General features: G+C 37.2%; 1 protein-coding gene across 1 annotated transcript in view; it reads left to right on the top strand.

Moving 5' to 3' along the window:
- Positions 1–16,705, top strand: part of LOC106874031 (contactin) — a 223,550-nt gene that overhangs the window by 109,677 nt on the left and 97,168 nt on the right. The window contains exons 15-16 of the mRNA XM_089354118.1: positions 3,600–3,896; positions 16,329–16,492. Coding sequence (XP_089210244.1) covers positions 3,600–3,896; positions 16,329–16,492 — 461 coding nt within the window. The remainder of the gene's footprint in view (positions 1–3,599; positions 3,897–16,328; positions 16,493–16,705) is intronic.

Below are 16,705 nucleotides of genomic sequence, written 5' to 3'. Positions count from 1 at the left end.
AGGGGTTAAGTTAGTAATGGTGAATTAAACATATTTCCTTATAGAAAATTCATTGATAATTCATTTTTTATGATTAAATTTGTTTTTCTGACATGATGTAGAAAAGCAATAAAGCTGTAATATCAACTGCAATAATTTCAAGATAGTTAATCAAATTTGCGGCTTTCTGTGTCATTATTCGGAGGAAATAGAATCTAGACGATTCTTGTAAAGATAACTTGAATGATATCTTACTTAATTAAGCGATATATCATGTCATTCAATATTGTATGAGAACATTCTATTCAAAATAAAATGACGTACACTTCATATATGATGTAGCACTACATACATTGTATTAAATCATGTAATGTTACATAATTCTGTATCACAATATCAGTCATGCTCTGAAAATAGCAGCCAAATCATCCTCAAATCACACACTTACTGCCTGCTAAAAGAGAAAGGTATTGTAAACTAATGTACCCATCTCTCCATCCATCTATCCACTTTCATCTCTTATTTCTGGAAGGGTCATTGGAGTAGAATACTCAGGTAGCTCCTTCACGGGGTCTTATCAGAATCAACCGTCATTAAACATTCCTGCTGGATTCCCAAGCATGACCTACTGAGACTATGGATATTATCCAACCATATCTTTCTTGGACTACTAGGTTTCCTGCCGTTTCTCTCAGCCTGAAGAATCTGTCTTGCGATACTTACCTGCGACGTTCCTGCTTTGGCTGTCTTACATATCCTACAAAAAGTTAAGAACATCCCTGTCTGAATGTCGAGACATAGCATGGTCAAATAATTTAGTAGTTTCTTTTGCAATCACCGACTGTTAGGTACGATCCTACTGTGGAGCCTTTTGGTCAGGCGTATTTTACAATAGCCTCAGTTCAGTCCAATCCTTGTGAGTTTCGACGGAATAAAACTGTGAGGAAGTTCGTCGACTGAAGTGTACATGTAATTTAACGATGCTGACTTGTTACACTGCGCAGGTAGTTCCATCTAAAAATTACGTTAAGGCACACATCATTGTACAATGTTCAGCAACTTAGATGCGAATGCAATGAGCAAACAGCTTTATTGATCAAATAACTGAATACTCTTCGTCGTCAATGACGGAGGCACATTAACTTCTCCCACTAAGTCACCATTACTTATATCAAGCCAAACCCTTTTTCGATAAAATATGGAAATAAATGTATGAAAATGTATTGTGGTGACGTTAATTGTCTTTCTCTGCCCCTCTCTCTCCCCATGTATATATGTGTGTGTGTGTGTATGTATGTGTGTGTGTGTGTCTGCTTGGGTAGATAGTTTGGAATAGCTCCAAGAGACTCTGGATTCGACACCAATGCGTAGCATGTTTCACAAATGCCTATAACGTAACATCGGGTGGATGTGAATAGTGTTTATGATATTGGCTAGAAGGAAACTATGCAGAACTCCGATTGCTGGATTATGTCTGTAATTCAAAGTACCTGACTTATAACGTTTGTATCACGTTGATTCCACACGCAAACTACCATATGGGTAAACTGCTTCAAAAATACTGAGTTCTTTCACATACCAATTCCTCGTGTAGGTGTTGATTGAATATTTGGACGTTCATGAGGTGAATTCTACAGGAGAGCCCTTCACATACACACACATTTATATATATCCCTTCATAAATACACCAGAATGTAGCTCCCCACATCTGCATTCGAAGGGTTCTATATTCCTGTTTGCTTACTGTCAAATTGTTTCTCCTCCTTAGATATTTTGTCCAGGAAAGGATCACACACTTCACTGCAATCCTAAATGTCAATCTTCTGTACAGAGTGTTATGTACAGAGCCTTGCAATTCTTGGTTTTGTTTACTTTCTAGATGATTCTATTTTTTTTTTCTTTTTTGGTCTATTGGGCAACTTCAAATAACTTAGAAGTGTCAATGAGGACTGTCGCTCTCTCTGGTTTTCTCCCGCCTGTTCTTTTTCTTGATCTAATTTCACAAAAGGATCTCCAATGTTAAGAGACATAATCTAGATGCAGGGGAATCCACAACAATCATTAAAGAACGATCTCAAACATGGGCAGAGAAAAGGTCATCAGTGAAGATTTTTCTCAAGTGTACCTGGTAAACGGTTTCTCAGAAACCTGACTGAATGGCCATAGAAAACAGTTCAAAGGAAAAGATTCTGAAATATTCCAGGAATTACAAATATATGCATCCTTATTTCTCCTTATTTTCTTTCGTCTTCAGGTCAGCATCAGCGTTATACTTGTTTTTGAAAGGTCCCAAAACAGCTCTATGAAAAGGTTGCATCTTGTGTGAGGAAGTGACAGCAATAGTATTCCATGTTCTCAGACATACTGAAAGACCTTCATGTCAATGTAACTACCGTGATATTCAAGTGTCAATAGCATTTCTTTCTGGTGTGCAGTAATGTGCATAACAAAATGATTAATGAAAGGGGAAAAAGTTTTATTGCTCCATCATCTCTGAGGAATGTGTTACACCGAGAGAACTCGATGCTGCAATCAAAGGAACACAAATGTAGGAAGAACAGTCGTTGATGTAGCATGGGTTGCATAGTAAATAGTTTCAAATTAACCTCATACTTCTAATACTGTGGCTTCAAAAACTTTGGCTTTTATCTTTAAGTTATGAATGTTTCCAATTTGTTCTCACTGTCGTATATTTACTTCCGTCGAGATTCCAGGTATTGTCTAGTGTGAATTTCTATCTCTCAAGAAGTTTCATAGTTGCAGAAAGTGTCACGTTATGATGTATGTAGCTGGCTGCACAACACAGGGATGAAACCTCAGATTTTTCAATGAAATGTTCTTATCCTTTTTGAGGAGATGATGAGCCAAATTTTTGCCTGCACTTTCACGGAAAAAGCATAAAGCAGTCAGTGTAGCATGGCTTGACAAGGGCGAATCTTTTAGACAAAGACACAATTCAGGAGATAGGCTTCCATACAGTTTCGTCTATCCAATATCACAAAGCATAGGATGATTGAAGTTACATAATAATGACACTTGCCAAAGGTACTACCCAGTGGGATCGAACTCAAGAACTCATGATCGCGAAGCAAACTTATTTACCATTCAGCCACACAGAACCTTTGTATATGCGTGTACTTGTGTGTGGGTGGGTGTTTTCGTGTGTACAGATATGTATGTTTGAGTATAAATGTAAACATGTAAGATGCATGTGTATAAATGTATGGATGTATGCAAATTGCATAATTCGGTGATTTACATAACCTTTCCAAACAGTAAATTGTTTACCATTCAATCTATAGAAAAATTGTTCCATTAATTGCATATGTATATTATGTCAATTACGTTTGACTGCATAAATTATGTCCGATTTTCAGTGAAAGCAAATGGTAAAAGGTTACTCAACATCTATTTGGCTTGACATATATAAAATGAATTAAAGACGATCGAAGTTCAGATTCCTATCCCTCCCTCCCTCCATCCATCCATCCATCCCGCCCTCCCTCCCTCCATCCATCCTACATTCATACATACATACTGACAGACAGACGGACATTCAGATATACAAACATATATACATACATATGAAATTTGTGTATGTCTTAACTCCATTTTTCCAGCGTTCAAACCAACTTTTATAAGATCTCGTCAATCTAAGACTATGTCTGGAGCACTTATGGGAAATGTGTCACTTATATGTGATCCGGAAAGTGCTCCTGAGGCTGTAATTACGTGGTCAAAAGATGGGGCAGAACTGAATCTTGATGTGTCTGCCAACGAAAATGTTCATTTGCGCTTACTTACTAATGGAAATCTTTTCCTAAACAATATTAATGCCAATGATGCCGGCAACTACTCTTGCAAAGCTAGCAACACACTGGGAGAAGCAACATTTACAATACATTTCAGAGTAACGGGTGAGTATTTTCTTATAAAACTACTTTTTCGTTTTCTGTTGGCTATAGATTTAATGAGCATTGTAGAAATTTTGTATTCTTGAATCATAATTGAAATTGAATAATTGAAAATCAAAATAAAGATTAAACAGTAACGTTAATGTTATTACCCACGAAAGAATTGCCAGTCTACATTTTTACTCACACGATAGAATATGATAATTTTATCAAAGGAATTGTTTTCCTTGTGATCATGTTTGTTGCAGCTGTGTATCTTAAACGATTTATATCGAATATATGTACAGCGCCTCCATCCATTGTTTTGTTTCGGTTAAAAAAAAGATCCTTTTTATGAAAGCGAGTATTATTAACATAACTATAAGTTCTTCTTCTTCTTCTTCTTCTTCTTCTTCTTCTTCTTCTTCTTCTTCTTCTTCTTCTTCTTCTTCTTCTTCTTCTTCTTCTTCTTCTTCTTCTTCTTCTTCTTCTTCTTCTTCTTCTTCTTCTTCTTCTTCTTCTTCTTCTGCTGCTTCTTCTTCTCCTACAATTGTAGCATTAACTTCAATTACGTAAGCAAAAGTTCTTACATACATACGTTATTATAGGCAGACTTTTAAAAGCAGACGCAAAAGAATAGTAATAATAGAAATCAGAGCTTCAGATTTAAACATTTACCAATAAGAAATCGTAGTCACAAGAAGGACCAGGAGCGGAGGATATGACCATTCAGATTAGTAGAGAAGACAGTTAACAAAGTCAGTAAACCTTTTGTTTATTTTGTGAAACAGACATAGGTCTCTCATAATGTAATATTGTGAAAAAGTTTATGTAACGTAATCTGCTTGCTTCCTTTCCTGAAAATTTTATTTAAGAAACCGTAAGAGAAAAATGACATAATTCTGGAGTTAGTAATTGTGTCCACAAAGTAGCAGTTAAAAGTTCTGACCGTTGTATGAAATATTGTTATTTCCTGCGCCTAGAGAATGGCATTGTCACTATATCACTGCTTTTCATGACAGATGTAGACAGATGAATGCAGGTATGGTATACCACAAACACCTGCCGACAAAACTGTATTATAATATAAGGGGCGGAAAAATACATGTCACATCCAACATTATTGGCAGTGATATTGGCACTAGATTTGCCATCACCTGTTTGGAACAGTATGGATTCATATAGTCTAGCGAGGGGACCAAAAATGACTAGTGGTCGGATGGGTCTAACTGAACATGCAGTTTCTGATAGCTTTTTTCGAAGATTACAGAACTATTTGGGAGACGTACTCTATCGCTGGGGGGCATAAACCAATGAAATTGGCTGTACAGAGCAGAAAGATCCGCTGTCATTTGTGTGGCAGTAAGAGCCGTTTGAGGTTTTGCACTCTGCAGATCTGGAAGGGCAGAAGAAGAGGGAGTGATAACATTGCTGAGAAAGGAACATAACAAGGGGATCTACAGCCATTTTTAACTTGTAGAAGGACAGGTCTCTGTTCACGGAAATAATGTCAGTTAATATGGATGTGAGGTGGTGTTGATGCACGTTATTGAAGTCGTTCTTAGGATTTTTTGTGTCTTCAGTGTTTGGTAGAAGGTATGTTGTTCCTTCAGTCAGCCAGGCAGGTATTTGCTCTAGGTTCTGGATGACATCAGTCAGAGATGCTGCTAAAATTTGGTGTATTTCTATCAGACAATTTAACCAGAAGTTGGGAATTCGGTCCAGTCCTGGAGTTTTCCATTTCTGAGACTTCCTTAGAACACATTTTAGCTCTTCTATTCCTATTGCCTGCCATTTCTGCTCTTCAACTTCTTCCAGTCTCACTTTCTCATGCTCTATCCAGTCAGCTTTAGCATCATATTCCTTTTTGCTGCTCCATATCTTCTTCCAGAACTCTTTCATTTCTGCAGTCTTGGGTGGCTTCTTTACTTCTATCATACTTTTGCCTATTTTCCAATAAAATTTCTTTGCATCCGTCTTGAATATCTTGTTTTGTTGATAAACTTTGATTCTTTTATAATACTTTCTTAGGCTTTCAGTTGTATTCATTGTTTCACTTGTTCCTTGGTTGTAGCGAGTTTTATAAAATCTTTCATTTTATATTTTTGCTTGATTTTCCTAGCTCGTTTCGTCTTAACATTTACTCATCTAGCATGTTCATCGAGAACTGATACATCCGTCCTCAGAGATCTGACCTCTTTTTTGTATTGCTACTTTCCACTTAGGAGGTCTATTTACATGGTTGGTCCTTTTCTGTGTCATCCTGATACTTAGTTGAGCAGTTACAACTTTAGTAGTGGAATAAATGAGGTTATCTAAGGTTGTTAGGTCATTTCCCTTATTACTTAAGATCTGTCTATGAGCAACATTATATATCATGATTATGTTGTTGTTTTTTATGCTGTTTGAGAACTTTGCCAGTGGTTCACTATTGATGATATCAGTAGACTCATTCTTGCTGAGTTCTCTGATGATATCTTCTTTTGCTTCATGATCTTCTCTTTATTATTCACCTCAAATTCCGTGTCATACATTTTCTGGTGTTCTTGAAGTAGGTCTACTTTCTCCTCTTTTTCCGCGTATCTGTTTTTCGCTATTCTTTTTTCAGCTTCCTCATTGGGATACATTACTCGTACACTGGGTTCTGTGCATTTGTTACCTATTTCATCTGCATTGTTGCTGTTCTTATTTCGCCTACCATGAGATATTTGTGTCCTAATTTGGCTAATTGCAGCGTCAGTCAAATTTTTATTCTTCATGATGTCTCTACGTACGTTACTTAGTTCATTTGCATGTATATATCTGCGTATTTCAATGCCTACTAAGTTTCTCCGTGAAATGTAAGTTTGAACTATGAGGTTATTGTTTAGGTTTAGTTGGGCTGTATAGAAAGCTTTCATTACATCTTTATAATCCTCTCTAGTCCATTTTATGCGTTTTGCTTAAGGTGATGCTTTTGGTGGTGTCACTACAGGCCTATGGTCAGGGTTATCCTGGATTTGGTTACCTAGTAGATGTTCTTTTAGAGAGTTTGTTCCAGCAGCAGACTTTTCGATCCCAGTCTTGTTCCCCACTGAGTAACGCGGTCCTTGTTGTCCTGGGGGGTGACAGATCCGGCGTGAGTTTTGGCTTGTCATTAAGGCATTGACAGTGGCAATAAGAGACGGGTCTGTTTGCTTAGAGTTGACTTTTTGAACTGCCACCACTTCCTTGTTCTTCAAATGGATATATTTATATTGTAGGCTGATAGATCAAAAATCGTCTCTATGCTTTTTGGTAGCCATGTTTCCCAGCATAACCGTTTGAGTGAACAATTTGCTCCCTTTCTCTATTCGATTGTGGGAAGTCGCTTTGTTTTTGTTTGTGATCGGTACGGCGTCGCTCGTGACACGTGTTTTCTCTTTTATTTTCTGTATGTGTATGTGTGTGCTGTGTAGGCATTGTTTCTGTTGTTATAGACAGTTGCATTGCATGTATAGGTAATTATTCAAATTACGTAGTTATTGTGTAAGTGGTGTTTATCTAGATTTCCTGGTGCTAGATTCGACCACTCGCGCATGTTGCATTGAGATACCGTGCATTTAAGAAAGAAACTACCCTTTATGTGAGAAAAGTCTTTCCGGCTTTTTAGTTCCTCTACTTTAACTGAACCCCTCCTACATTTGTATTGCGAAGCTTTCCTTCCATCGCACCAATGTTATTGGATTGAGTTTGTTTTGTAGAGAGAGAGCTCCTTAGCGTACGTTCATGTTGTTGTTATTATTATTAGTGATGGGGCACGGCCTAGTTATGAAGGTGTTGCACTCACGATCGCGAGATCGTGGTTTCAATCCCTAGACCGGGAGGTGCGCTGTGTTCTTGAGCAAAACACTTCATCAGCCGTTGCTCTGCGATCACTTCGACACCTGACTCATGGTACACTACACACCTCTTCACACAACGTCGATTTGACAGTGAGTTAATGTACAGCACATATATTTGATCACTACAAACAAACAATTCATACTGGTCGGTCAGCAAAAACTGAACACTCATACGTTACCATCGACGGGAGGGTCCATCGTTATTATCAGTAGTAGTATTATTATTAGTAGTATTATTATTATTATTATTAGTAGTAGTAGTAGTAGTTACGTTTTTATCCGAGTTTCCACAATAATATCAGGTGTATCTGTGTTCCCAAACTATGTGCTGTATTGACTTTTGAGGATAGTGATAGCGTGATTGCGCAAAATATATACACTGTTGGTTGTGTATTAGTAATTACATAACCTATCTCTTTAGAATGTGTCTGGTATTAGTTGTTGGTGCTCTCCACAAAAATTTAGGGCCTTGTGCTGGTTTTAAAAAGAAATATATAGCAGATACAACCCCCCCCCCCCCCCAAATATTGCTATAATTACCACCAACTAGAAACTGTAAAGACATTGTAGTAGATAAAAGAAATTAAATATGTAATTTCTATGCACTTTCTTCCTCGTGCTTCTTAATTTCAAATTGAAATTTCTAATACCGCCTCGTGTTATGACAGGATACTTATCTCCCTTGCATCAATGGCCAAAGCCAGAGGGCACCACATGTATGGGATATTATGTTACTGAATCACTATTGGTGGAATATGAAATGCAAATATTACTGTATCGAAATATGTAACATACGGCACTAATGCCTTGATAACATTCCCAAATACTTCCATCACCACAAAAATAAATTCTGATATTGCCAAATGATATTCATTATCAATAACTCATGTATTTCAAAGGTCATTGATACAGCTATGAATGATAGCCAGGGTACTGGATGGGTTCCATGTACAGTTATCTACAACACAATCTCAGCCTACAAGGTCATCCCCGCACTTTTTTTCGCTTGGCAGAAAAACAATTTCCTGAATCTTCCTAAATCAGGATAAAATCAGGCTTTTCTTCTTCATTAATTTTGTCTAACTCTGAGGTGAACATTTTTCACTTTTGCTGTTTGAACTGAAAAACAAAATGTAAATTACTAAACTAAATTAATTATTTACGTTTGTATAATGTACTACTATTTATGAAAATTTATTTGTAATGAAGTACTGCTACTTCACTCAATCCTGAACATTCTCGAATCAAAACTTGTTTAATTTCCTTCTTAAGTAAAGATTCATATTACCTTATATTGCGCATCAATGTATAATTACATGTAACAAAAACTTTTGCTTAATGAACTATGCAAAAATTCATGTCATAGATAACATTAGATATATATTTGTCACGAGACAGGGAAATGTATTGCATAGGTAGTCATTTCTAAAACTTGATTCGTGAAAATTATTTCGCTGCAGCTAAAACAGATAATATAAAACATTTCTAAATAGTATTTGTTAATTGTTATTCTTTGCTTCTTTTCCCAAGAAACGACAGAAATTGCATCGTATTATACATGCATTAACAATTCCAATTTGTTTCAGCATTGGATAAAAATTTCAATTTTTGTTTCCTTTTTTATCTCATATTGTGATCTAACCATCGTGGATTGGGGTTTACTACTATCGTAAAAATTAATCGGGATTCTCTAAAAATCTATATGGCATGAAATATGTTTCTGACAATTTTATAACATTCTTTTGTCTTTCGAGTATTAAATATATTTCACGCAATTAATAGATAATTTTCATAAATATTAGCTTAAAAGATTAGCTTAAAATACACTTTCAGAAAAAGTTATTAAACGGAGAATGAAATCTGAAAAAGGATTCTAAACGATTATATTTCACCGATTGGTTAGAAACATGATCGTACTTTAAAACTTGTAGATATACCCGACCTTGCTTGGGATTAAAACAGGATAGTTTTTTTATTGTTTTATTTGTTTCAGTCATGCGACGAGGGCCATACTGGAGAACCACTATTGGTCGAACTAATGGACCACACGATCTATTCTTTCTAAGCCTAGTACTTATTTTATCTGTCTCATTTGATGAACCGCTAAGATATGGGGGCGTAACCACAGCAACATCGGTTGTCAAGCAATGGAGGGGATACAAACACAAACAGATACACACACCACACACATACACAAATATACACATATATATGACAGTCTTCTCTCAATTTCCGTATACGAGATCCACTTACAAGGCTTTGGTCGATCTGAGGATATAATATATATATATATATATATATATATATATATATATATATATATATATATATATATATATATATATATATATATATATATATATATATATAGGGAGAATTCACAAAAAAAAAATAAGACGAAGACAGGTGGTGTAAGCAACAAAAATATGTATTAGTTTAACGTTCAGTAAGTGAAAAAATCTTTAACGTTTCGAGCCTACGCTCTTCCACAGAAAGGGACAAAGAAGGAAGAAGAGTTTAGAAGATACAAAAAGGTTAAGAAAACTTCAAAGGGTTCAAAAGCTTCAAACGTCGTGGTGTATTGGAGCGATTTCTCATCAACAGAAGAGTGTAATCCATGGGTAGGAGAGGTGCAGATGAAGTGTGTGAGAGTAGAAAGTACAGGTATAGAAACCAGGTAGAATATATATATATATATATATATATATATATAGATAGATAGATAGATAGATATCTTTTTATTATAGCCACACAGGGCTAAATACAGAAAATGGACAAAATACAATGTAGAGCTTTTCTTGGGTGGGGGGGATAATTTCGATCAAAAGGGATCGCGGGCAAAAAAAGGGGGTGGAATTCGATCAAAAAGGATCGCGGGAAAAAAGTGGGGAGCCGATCAATAGGGATCGTGTATCGCAGTCAATGTAAAAAAAGGGGAACAGATTAGGTTTATCCGTGGAGAGAAAAGCCTACGGAAAAGACCACGGTCATCTCACGTTTTTTTTTCTTTTAAAAAGGTACATGAAAGTAAGTACCTTCTCTCTTTTTGTCTCTTTTTGTTACAAGTTTATGCTTAAAATGATGTCGTCTTTCATACTTACCATTCTTGCCACATTTACCCATTTTTTATTGAAACTTTCATTCGACAACACTTTCCTCTCTATCCTCATCCTCCTTTTCAAGTGGTACTTGAAAAAGTTGACGAGGGACTGACCAGAGAGGAAAGTGTTTGTTTGTAAACCTTTCAAACGCGTCCAACACACGCATTCTTTCGACATAGCTATCAGTGTTACGAAAACCGTTTTTCCTTCCCGTTTAAAGGAAGGTGGCGGAACAATATTCCCGATAGACTCGGCTGATAAGTGGGCTCGTCCCACACGCGACAACAGCCGTTTGACGAAGGTCCACAGCTCTGAAATATCTGGACACTGCACGAGTGCGTGCAGAACGGTTTCATCGCTCTGACCGCATCCCTGGCAGGTCGGTCCGGTGGTTTTCGAAGCGTGTCTGTAGATCTTCTCTCGAACTGGTAGTGCATCCCGATAGCATTGCCAAGCTAGGGATCTCTGGAAATTATCCATAGGCCTCTTCACACAATCCACAGAAATATATTCCAAACCGATATCCTTAAGATGATTAATATCTTAAAATTTTCTAAACACAAATCTTCGTTTTAAAAATAGCTTTCAAAAACCATCAAAAGGATTACCTTATCACCCAAAATGCACGTCTTCTCTGACAAAATTGAAAACCTGAACTCACTTATCATCGAGGAATACACTGGATTGGATTTATTGGGAAGGAACTACAGAGATCCTATCGGATAGCCCCACCGTCAGCCCTAGATGCCATCAACATCAGTTAATATAAGCTAGTAAACATACTCGAAGTCGACGATCGCACGGGAGCCCTACAACCCAAGAGCCCCACACTTCAACCTTAAGGACCATAAATCAGACTTCATAACCAAATCCTCTATAAGGCTCATCTGCCCTACCAAATCTGACTTAGGAGGAATCAGTAAAAATATATAAGATAGAATTGTACCCTCAGAAATAAATTAAACGTAAACTTGTGGTCTTGCACAGGTGAAGTGATTACCTGAGTTCACCGGCGCTTCTTACAGATATAAGCTAATGAAATTGATTACATGATTCTATTATGCTCTACACGTCTCTAATACTTTACTCTCAAGCATATGTATACTGAGTTCCCATACCTGGTTATTAATATCTGTTTACTTCAGAGATAGACATGACAGAATTAAATAGGCACCACATAAAACATCGTTTTATGTTTATTCTAACTTTTAAAGGTTTACATTGTTTATTAATTGATATTTTTATGTTTCGGGTCCTATATGTGACTGTTTAACCATGCCATGTACAAAAGAAGCCTTGGAACTCTCTGAATTTCAAAGAGGCTGTATTGTGGGTCATTATGAAGGTGGACATAGCGTAAAATCGCAAAAAGCCTTGGGATCTCGCTTTCTACAGTTAATACGGTGATTGTGCAAATCACCAGAGAGGGAAAGGAATCCATATTACCTCACCCAGGTCAACCATGGCCCTGTGACAAGACCCTTCTCTTTGCTAAGAGAAGTGTGAAGAATAATCCTCGATTCAAGGCCTCTGACATAGCAAAATAAGTTGACGTCAGTCCCCGAACAGCTGTCAGGTATTTCCACAAATTTGGTTACTATGGCAGAGCAGCAAGAAGGAGGCTACTTCTTCGACCGGCCAACATCAAGTAGAGAAAAGATTGGGCCAGTGAGACGGTGGAGATGTCACTAGCATTTTAGACACTTTATTTATGGAAGATGGGGCTCCTTGTCACATGGCTAAAATAACCCAGTATTTGTTGAATGAAAATAGCATTTAAAAGCTTCCATGTCCAAGCTAGTCACCTGATATGAACCCTATTGAACACCTCTGGGACATAATGGACGGGACACCTCATAAAAAGAACAAGAAAGCATCTTCAAAGGAGTCTTGGGTATTTCACCTCCCCTCCAAGGACAATAAACTCCAAAGGACAATTACCCTTTCTACTGGAGGCACAACGCCTCACATTTGTGGGGTGGGGACTAGTCGATTATATTGACCCCAGTGTTTCACTGGTACTTAATTTATCGACCCCGAAAGGATGAAAAGTAAAGTCAACCTCAGCGGAATTTGAACTCAGAACGTAACGACAGGCGAAATACCGTTAAGCATTTCGTCCAACGTGCTAACGATTCTACCCGCTCACCACCCCCTAGGACTCCTAAGCAGTTAACATCCAATGTGTACTGTATTTTCCGGTGTATAAGCTGCTATTTTTTACCTGGGAAACTTAGTGTGTGGCTTAGAGAAAGATGCGCCTAATGTGTGTATTTTTTATAAGTTTCGGGAGGAAAATAATTTGTGTATGGAGATCGAATGATTCCACAGATTGTTTTTCAGAGGAATGGTCGGTCGGTGAACAACGTGAAAACTATTGGTACAGTACACTGGAGCCCAGAAGAAAACAAAGCATATTTGTTTTGCTTTACCTTCGTGTTTTGATAATGCTATTTTTAATCTAATAAAGACTTTAATATTGACGAAATGTGTTTGTTGTTGATTATAGTAAAAAAAAAATCGTAATAATAACAAAAAATCTCATAGTTGTAAAATAAGGCATTTTGAGCTTTTGTTCCTACTTGTGATGTTGAAAATACTCTTGAAGCCCAATGTGAAATACTGCTGCCAGAAACATATTTACTTCTTTACTTCTGTTAAGTTTGTGTGTGTATATGTATATGTATATATATATACACGCACACACGCATATATTTGCGTATGTGTGAATGTATGTATGAATTCACAGGCATATATCCATTTAACATAGCATGTTGAATCTCACATATTAAATCTCACTGCATATAATGTTTGCACTATGTAAAATATATTATTGTTGCAATAATACATAGACACACACACTTACGTGCCCCCCCCCCCCCACACAGACGCACACACCCGCACGCACGCACACGCTCACACGCACGCACAATATGTAATTTATATATACAAGCTACAAGCCAAAAACGGTATCCTTGCAACCAGCCAATTAGCGTAATGAACAAATGTTAATGTGGACACACGCTGTGTGCATATATCTGATAGGCCCATGGAAGACAAGGACGTTAGTGTGCTGTGTATTGGGTATTGCTTTTTTTTTATGAATTTTGTAAGAGAAATAGTACAACACGTGCAAAGGAAAACACACTGCATATGCTGATAGTGTGAGTGTTCGGAAACAAACAAAATTTAAAAAAACGGCGATTTCGTTCTTTGGATGGATATTGATCAGGAAACGAACTATTCTCATTCTAATGATGCAGTAAAAACAGCAAGTGAAGAGGATGCGCGTCAAAGGATCTGGATTATCCGGTAGGTTTCGTAAACTTGAGCTCACTGTGTAAGATCACGTCAAGAAGACTGGAAACGTGTACAGAGAAGGGAAGTGCCCCTTGTGAAGTCTTCGTGAGAATAAGCTGTGCATGCAACAATTTGCAGCAACAAACGATAAATTCATTAGGCTAGGTGCTCTACTTCACCCTTCTTACTAACCAGACCAAACACCATCTGAGTTTTACTTATTCGGGTCATTTGAATCCTTTACCACCGAAAAAAAGAAACACATTCAAAAGCAGGGACGTTGTCGAAACGTCACTTCAACTATTTCTATCTTTTAGCCTGAGGAATCAGAAAATTGCTTTGAAGTGGGAAAATGTTATCACTAATGATGGAACTTATATATTAAGAATGAATAAATGTATTTACGTTGTTTTATGTACACTTGAAATCATCTCATGAAATGTGACATCATTTTACGGCACCCTTAATATATGTATGTATGTATGTATGTATGTATGTATGTATGTATGTACGGGGTGGTATCGAAAAGTTACCGAACTAGTTCTGTAGCACGCCAAAGGATAGTAGTGCAAGGTTGCGTGCACACCGAGAGCTAGCAGTGCCGAGCGACATCGTTGTGTTTTCTTCTGAAGTTGCGAAAGGTGTGTTTTTGTGATCATGTGTATGTTGTAGTCAGCGATTTTTTCATGGACACGGAGATGGAACATAGAGTCAACGTGAAATTTTGCATTAAACTTGAAAAGTCTGCTATAGAGACAATGAGGATGCTTCAGCAAGCTTACGGCGACGAGACAATGGGTCGTACACAATGTTTCGTGTGGCACAGGCTCTTCGAAAGCAGAACATCCTTGGAAGACGATGAGCGATCTGGAAGACTTACCACGAGCGTCACCCTCGGAAATGTGGAGGAAATTCATCATGCGCATGAGGATCGTTGGAGGACAATCAACGACTTTGCTGATGTTGTTAGTCTGTCGTATGGGTCTGTGTAGGCAATCCTAGAGTCTGGATTGAACATGCGGCGTGACTCTGCCAAGTTTGTCCTCCACCTGCTGACCACTAAGCAGAAAGAACATTGCGTCGAAGTCTGTCAAGATCTCTGTCAGTGTGCCACTGATATCGAGGATCATCACCGGTAACGAAAATTGGGTCTACGGATACGTCCTCGAGATGAAGCAGCAGTTGTTACAATGGAAGAGCTCTTTATTTCCACGACTGAAGGAGGCACAACAGAGCTGTAGTTCCATCAAGCGCATGCTCATCGTATAATTTTTTTTTAATCCGCGGTATTGTGCATCAAGAATGGAGAATTCATACCCTGGGGTTAGATTGTCAATCGAGAGTTCTCCTGTCATCTCTGAAGAGTATTTGGTGAAAGTAAGTGGATCTGTAGAACGCGAAGAATTCGATTCTTCACGACGACAATGCACTCTGCCACCGAGCTCCCCTCACTAAAAAACGATATGGTATCGCTTTCGCACCTGCCTTATACACAAGTTTTAACACCTGTAGACATCCATCCCTTCTCCGAAATGAAAAGGCAGCTCAAAGGTCGCTGTTCGAAAACCGTTGTGAAGGTCTGATTTCAAAAGTGACAGGAACGCTGAGACAGGTGTATTGCTGCGAAAGGTAACTATTTCGATGGAGATGATGTTAAAACTTATGTAAATAAGTTATTTTTATTTTTTATTAAACATAACTACTCAGGGAATCTTTTGATACAATCTCGAACGTATGCATTTTTTTGTATATACGTATGCATGCACACCCACAGAAAATGAATGCAGATATGCGACGTTTCTGTGGCCCAGTTATTATTGTATCCCGTCAAATTTATTTGTTTATTTCAGCATGGTTTTGTACAATAAATTTCTATATATGTGTATATATATATATATATATATATATATATATATATATATATATGTGTGTGTGTGTGTGTGTGTGTGTGTGTGTTTATTCTAGAGTCGCCCATGGGCGGTTATCTCCCTTGTCAACGTATAAATATATTGTACACTTCATACAGCATTAAGAGCTTTTAAGTCTTATTTCTTGCAGTATAGGCACTTCGGCACCCGTAGACCCTTAGTCACAATTAGCGACGATAAAATATTTTCGCACACACACACACACACACATGAAACTGTTGCGACATTTATATTATATCTATATTATATCTATTTTTCTTGTAGATCAAATTGTAATAGCATATCCGCCGATTAATACAGAAGTAATTTTTAATGAAACAGCTTTTATGCAATGTGATGTATCACATCCATATTTTGTCGATCTTGTATTTCATTGGTTATTTAATGGAAAGCCATTAAATCTGGAGAACAACCCACACTATTCTACGGTAAGTACTTGACATGTAAAAGAATTTTCATTCTTGTGTTTGTTACAAAATGTATGAAATATTTATGAAAGCACGTTAGCAAAAGTTTAAACAATACTTCACTTTCAATAACTTAGACTTAAGTATTATTTTCATCGAATTTATCACGAAAACGATCATGCAATAGAAATTGCATATTGAAACATTAGAAAAATATATCACCATTTTATCTGT

Source organism: Octopus bimaculoides, chromosome 6 (genome assembly GCF_046866305.1).
Source record: "Octopus bimaculoides isolate indiv1 chromosome 6, ASM4686630v1, whole genome shotgun sequence".
Lineage (NCBI taxonomy): Eukaryota > Metazoa > Mollusca > Cephalopoda > Octopoda > Octopodidae > Octopus > Octopus bimaculoides.
This window is presented reverse-complemented; position numbering and strand designations above follow the sequence as displayed.